Source organism: Neofelis nebulosa, chromosome X (genome assembly GCF_028018385.1).
Source record: "Neofelis nebulosa isolate mNeoNeb1 chromosome X, mNeoNeb1.pri, whole genome shotgun sequence".
NCBI classification, from domain to species: Eukaryota; Metazoa; Chordata; class Mammalia; order Carnivora; family Felidae; genus Neofelis; species Neofelis nebulosa.
In genome coordinates, this window is record NC_080800.1 from 124,695,378 (window position 1) to 124,701,302 (window position 5,925).

Genomic DNA, 5,925 nt, shown 5'->3' on the forward strand with positions numbered 1-5,925 from the left:
GGATAGGCGGTAGGGAGGCCGACATGCACCTTAGACATGACACAGCACCTCCTAACACCATCCCTCCATGGTGGCTGTGAGGAGGCCAAGATACTTTGGTTGGAGAAAAGGAGCATTTCTTTAGAACCCCTAAAGAGCCATTTCAGACCGACTGACCTCTGATCCTCACAACCCAATGTTAAATTCTGATGGGTCACATGGCATGAAGAGTGTTTCAACAAGCCTTTCCCCAAGGCCACCCATTTTAGTGGTTCATTGTGTTCTCTTCCATCTTTCACTCACCATTAACTAATTTTTGTATGTCTTACCTAAAATCCCTCCAAGGTAATGTGGATGTATCTATGTTTCTGTGGAAATGTGAATCATTCCACTTCCCTCTTAAAATTTCTCTTACAGACCTCTCTATGAAAACCACTCATTTATTGGGCACTACCAGGGAAATTTTCTATTTCACGTTCTTTTCACAGTGTCCATGTAGCTTTCTTCAGTTTTCTGATTTCAAGGTTGAAATTACTGCCTTCGGGCTGCCTTCAGTGAATATAGTTTCTCAACTGGGTATCTTAGTCTTCTTTCAAATGTGAGAGTAGCATTCATCTCAGTAGGAATAGTACCTGAACTAGGGTTTAAACACTGTAGAATGAATGAAGTGAGTATTTGCAGCTGAAAGGTGGCCTTGATCTTTGCATGTAGGAAATTATAGTCCTTCATCCATCTCAGGGAAGTCTAGGGGTGACAGCCTGGGTCTCAGGCACACAGACCCAGGTCTGCAGAGGGTGGAGCCCGATACTGCCAGAGCCACGGTGAGGATCCCTGGGAGGAAGGAAAGGCCCCCGGCCGCTGGAACCCATCTCCACAGACACTTGGGGACCCCTAGCTAGGGGGCCCGGATGTGACTTCACCAATGTCCCTCCCCCAGGTGTGACAGAGGTGGGGACCTCAGTCTGGGAGGCCTGATTCGGGCCAGATAAGTGAAGGGGCCCAGGCCCGGCAGCCAGACTTTCAGGTCAACCTGTGAGGGAGCATGGCGGGCCCCCCCACCCCAGAATCCAGGTCAGCCCTGTCAGCAACCCCAAGAGACCCCGGGCAGGGTCGTCAGTAGGAGCCCCTCTCCCAGCAGGGCTAAAGGTGGTGGATTAGGGGTCCCAGAGGGACGGGCGCAAGCTCTTCCCGCAGCAGGTGTCAGGACCTGAGGGACAACCCTGCACCGGGGACAGGCGCTCACCCCTGCTGGGGCCCCGGGGTTTTTGGAGAGGGCAGCCGCAGGCCGCATCTACTGAACTGCACCTCAGGGGTCCGAGGGAGCTGAGGACCTTGGGGTGAGGGGCAGAATTACAGGTCGGAAAAGGACAGGGGCACAGGCCAAGCCACGAAGTCCAGGTGGGGGTTGGAGGGAGGATCCAGGGACTCAGGTCCCCAGAATGCACAGAGGGGACCTCCCAGGGTTCGAGCCCTCACGTCTTTCTGGGAAGGCCCCTAGGCGGGATGGGGAATAGCCAGGGAGAATCAGGCCAGATTTCTACAGTCAGGTCTCAGAGACACCGGGGTTGGGGAGCACTGAGACACCTCAGTTCTGAAGAGGGCAGGGCCCGTGTCCTGGGGCGATTCCTAATGAGGAGCTGAGGGATCTGCAGGCAAAGGAGCCAGGACCCCACAACAGAGTCAGTCCACGCAGGCCCCCGGGAGGGATGGGGACACTGGGCGAGGCTGGACTTGGGCATCCGGGTCTCGGATCACCCGGACGGGGGAGTGGGGGTCGGATGGGTGAGCTGGGGAGAACCGAGGACCCGCTGTCGGTCAGGAGCAGCCGCTCAGGCGGGCAGAGGGGGAGGAGGGCCCAGGTGCTGTCAGGAGACCAGGTCCACCCCAGCCCAGAGCTACAAAGTCAGTCCGTGCCGCAGGCCCGGGGAGCCCCTGCATCGGGTGGCCAGAGGTGGCGGGCGCCCCGTCACTGAGCCTGGGCGGTGCGTCCCAGAGACCTTCGGACCCCGATCTGAGGGGCACGAGTTCCCTTCGTCAGCGGCCACGCGCCCAGGCCATCCCCGGGGTGCAGGAGGCCACGGAGGGAACACCAAGGGAGGGACTCCGACCCCCAGAACGGTGGCCCCGGCCCGGAAGGCGACCCCTAGCGGCAGCCTAGGGAAGCCCCTAGTGGGAATAAGGGCCCGCGGGGTGTCTGGACTTCCGCATCCGGGTCTCAGGAGACTGGCGGGGCGGGGCGGGGCGGGGCGGGGCGAGGGGGCCTCGGCGTCGTCGGCGTCTTCCGGCCGCGCCTGGAATCCCGTCAGGCATCCCTTCAGGCGCGGGAAGGGCGCCGAGCCTCGTGGGCTTCGAGGTGAGGCCCAGAGGGAGGAGCGAGGGAGCCGGGACCCAGAGGGGAATGAGTCCGGCGGTGGGGGCGGCGGTGGAGGCCGCAGGGTGGCGCGACCACGACGACTGTGACCAGGGCGTGAGGCGTGGGCGGCCTCGGGCTCTGGGTCCCAGCCCGACTGAGAGCTGGTTGCGCGCGAGGAGCCGGCGTCAGGCGGCAGAGCCCGAGGCCCAGGCCGCCCAGGGAGTCCGGATGGGGACGAGAGGACAGGGCTGAGGGACCCCAAGGAACCCATGTGAGCCCCTGCCATCGGCCCCGGGCCTCCCCGGACTTGGTCGCCTCGTGCGACGCCAGCCGCCTTGGCCCGGACCTCGCCGGGCCGGGAGGGCTCTGGTGGGAGGCAGCGGGCCCGGGGCTCCCCGGGAGAGCCCTGCGGGAGGACGGCCGGAGGCCCCTTGGACCCCAGCCCCGGGGCCGCCGTCGGAAAGCCGCCCCCGCGGTGGGGCCGGGCGAGGGGAGGGCCTGGGTGTGCGGGGCTGGACCCCGGTCAGCCGAGGCAGGATCCCGGGCCCTGGCCGGGGTGCAGGGGAGAGAGGAGGCGCTGCCTCCCAGCCCAGGACACCCACGTAGGGCCCAGGAGGCCTGCCCTGCCGCTCGGGTCCGCTCTGGCTGTCAGCGGAGGCCCAGAAGGGGCAGGTCCAGGCTGGATGGGGTGGGGGCTCCCGGGGTGGGGTGGCGGCCAGAGTCCTGGCCAGAATCTCCTGGCCGCAGTGGGGGGTGGGGGCCCGGGGCGGTGCACGCGGTCTGTCCCCACCCTGAGACCCTGAGGCGCCCCCTCCCTCCCTCGCTCCCTCCGTCCCTCCCTCCCTCCCTCCCTCCGTCTTCCAGGGGCTCGGAGAGCTCTGGAGTTGAGGCCTTGGTCTGAGGCAGGAGTCCCGAGGTCACAGAGCAGAGGAGGCGCGGCCGCGTGCCAGTCGGTTGTCCAGGCGAGGTGCGTGCTCCGCGCGTGGGGCCGGGGGCTCGCCCATCCCACCCCAGAGGGGACCCGTCGGCCCCCAACCCCCACGCGGCCCCGCTCTCAGGCCTGGGAGCTCGGGCTCTGTGGGCTGGGCCTCCCCCTGAGGAGCCACCCCTCTTCTGTCTTCAGGGTCTGGCGACCATCATGCCCCTGTGTCAGATGAGTGAGCTCTGCAAGGCCGAGGAGGAGCCCAGACAGGCCCCGCTGCCATGGGATGTACCGCTGTGGGAGGCGGAGGACGAGGAGGTGGAGGTGGTGGAGGTGGAGGTGGTGGAGGTGGAGGAGGTGGAGTTGGAGGTGGAGGTTGAGGTGGAGGACGTGGAGTCGGAGGAAGAGGAGTTGGAGGAGGAGGAGTTGGAGGTGGAGTTGGAGGTGGAGGACGTGGAGTCGGAGGAAGAGGAGTTGGAGGAGGAGGAGTTGGAGGTGGAGATGGAGGTGGAGGACGTGGAGTCGGAGGAAGAGGAGTTGGAGGAGGAGGAGTTGGAGGTGGAGTTGGAGGTGGAGGAGGTAGAGTCGGAGGAAGAGGAGTTGGAGGAGGAGGAGTTGGAGGTGGAGGTTGAGGTGGAGGACGTGGAGTCGGAGGAAGAGGAGTTGGAGGAGGAGGTGGAGTTAGGGGAGGAGGTGGAGTTGGAGGAGGAGAAAGCAGAGGAGGAGGAGGAGGGGGGCCCATCTCCCTCCTCCTCCTCCTCCTCCTCCTCTTCCTCCCTGTCCTCCTCCTGCTCTGTCCTCATTCTGGTCCCCCTGGAGGAGGGATCTGCTGCTGCCCGGTCCCCGAGTCCTCCCCAGAGCCCTCGGAGCACCTGCCCCTCCCCCAGTGCCATGGCAGGCGCTCCGGGGAGCCAGTCCCACCAGGGCTCCAGCAGCCCCGATGAGGAGGGGTCGAGCACCTGGGGGGCCCCGGCAGGGGCCCAGGCCTCGCTCCCAGATGCGCTCCGCGTGAAGGTGGCCGGCCTGGTGCTGCTTCTGCTCCTCAAGTATCGCACCAAGCAGCCGACCACACGGGCGGAGATGCTGGCGGCGGTCAGCCAAGATGACCGGGACCGCTTCCCCGTGATCTTCCGCCGAGCCTGCGAGTATCTGCAGCTGGTCTTTGGAGTCGACGTGAAGGAAGTGGACCCCCGCGAGCACTCCTACGTCCTGGTCAGCATCCTGGGCCTCAGCTGCGATGGGACGCCGAGTGGTAGGGACGGCATGCCCAAGACCAGCCTCCTGGTGCTGGTCCTGTGGGTGATCCTCCTGGAGGACGACCGTGCCCCTGAGGAGGCGGTGTGGGAAGCGCTGGGGGTCATGGGGGTGTATGCCGGCAGGGAGCACGTATTCTATGGGGAGCCCAGGGAGCTGCTGACCGAAGTCTGGGTGCAGGAAGGGTACCTGGAGTACCGGCAGGTGCCCGGCAGCGAGCCCGCACGCTACGAGTTCCTGTGGGGTCCCAGGGCCCACGCAGAAACCAGCGGCGTGCAAGTGCTGCAGCACATCCTCGCGGTCAACAGCAGGCAGCCCGGGGTCTCCGTGTCTGTCCGAAGAGGCTGTGAGCCATGAGGAAGAGCGGGCCTGAGCCCGAGGGGCAGCCGGGCCCGTTCCCGCCTGGGGTCGAGCAGCTTCTCCTGCGGGGCACGAAGCCAGGCCACTTCTCCCCTGCGAGTGCGAGCAGAGCGGGCGCTGGGCGTTGTGAGTAGTGGAGGGCCAGGGCGGCTTGGGGGAAAGCGGGGCCAAGAGCACGTTTGGGTGGGTTCTTGTTCTCTGTCTACGTGGCCTCGGAAATCGATCTTTGTTTCCTCGAGGAAGTTTTCAGATGTTGTTCCTTGTCATAGAAGGTTTCGTGAGCTTCGGGCTCAGCGTGGGAGTGGCACCCACGCCACAGGTGTTCGAGAGTCAGAGTTTTGCCGTTTGGTGCAACGAGCTGGGAACCCTTCCGTCCTCGTTCGGGATCCAGAAGGGAATCGCGGTGCCTGGGCTGGGCACAGACAGGGATGTCTTGCAAACGTGAAGACCTTGGCAGTAAACGGATGGTTTCAGGACATGGAGAAGTAAAAGATGTTCGTTCTTGCTTCTCGTCCCTTGTCGTCTGTCATTCTGGACAAGGGACATAGAGATGTGTGCCTGCCTTTGCTTGGGTCTCCAAGAAAGGAGGAGACACTCGATCTGAGCAGAGGTCCCCAGCTCACTGGGACATTTGTGGCCGGACATTCGCCGAGCTCTGCTCACTCTCGGAAGAACCCTGTGTTGGCAGTGAGGACACTAGGAGAGGCAGGACACGTCCCACCCATAGGTGACTGTCTAGCAGCGACAGTCCCAGTGGGAAGGCAGGGAAGGGTCCCCTAAGAGGAGCAGAACAAATCAAAGAAGGGTGAGGCAGTGTGGCTCCAGGGGGAGCCCTACAGTGGAGACATCCTGAGCCAGGCTGGCTTGGTGTCTCTGGTCAGTGTGATGCCTTCTGCGCAGCTGATCACAATGAAACTGGATGTTGACAGTGGCCAGGCCCACAGATGGTGTCCCTTAGGGGTATGAGCAAAATCTCAAATAGATAATTGCTCTGAGAAGTTCCTTTTGGATCATGGACAAACCAAAGAAATCTCCTCCTGGGTCAGGAAGTGAAAGT

The 5,925-nt window shown here is 63.5% G+C and overlaps 1 protein-coding gene across 1 annotated transcript; it reads left to right on the forward strand.

Moving 5' to 3' along the window:
- The first annotated feature begins 3,586 nt into the window (after positions 1-3,586).
- On the forward strand, positions 3,587-5,374 carry LOC131502505 (melanoma-associated antigen 9-like). The gene is given in 3 exon segments (XM_058713278.1): positions 3,587-4,823; positions 4,825-4,994; positions 5,138-5,374. Coding segments are annotated over 2 exon segments (1,125 nt in total). The 5' UTR covers positions 3,587-3,755; the 3' UTR covers positions 4,882-4,994; positions 5,138-5,374.
- The last annotated feature ends 551 nt before the right edge of the window (positions 5,375-5,925 follow it).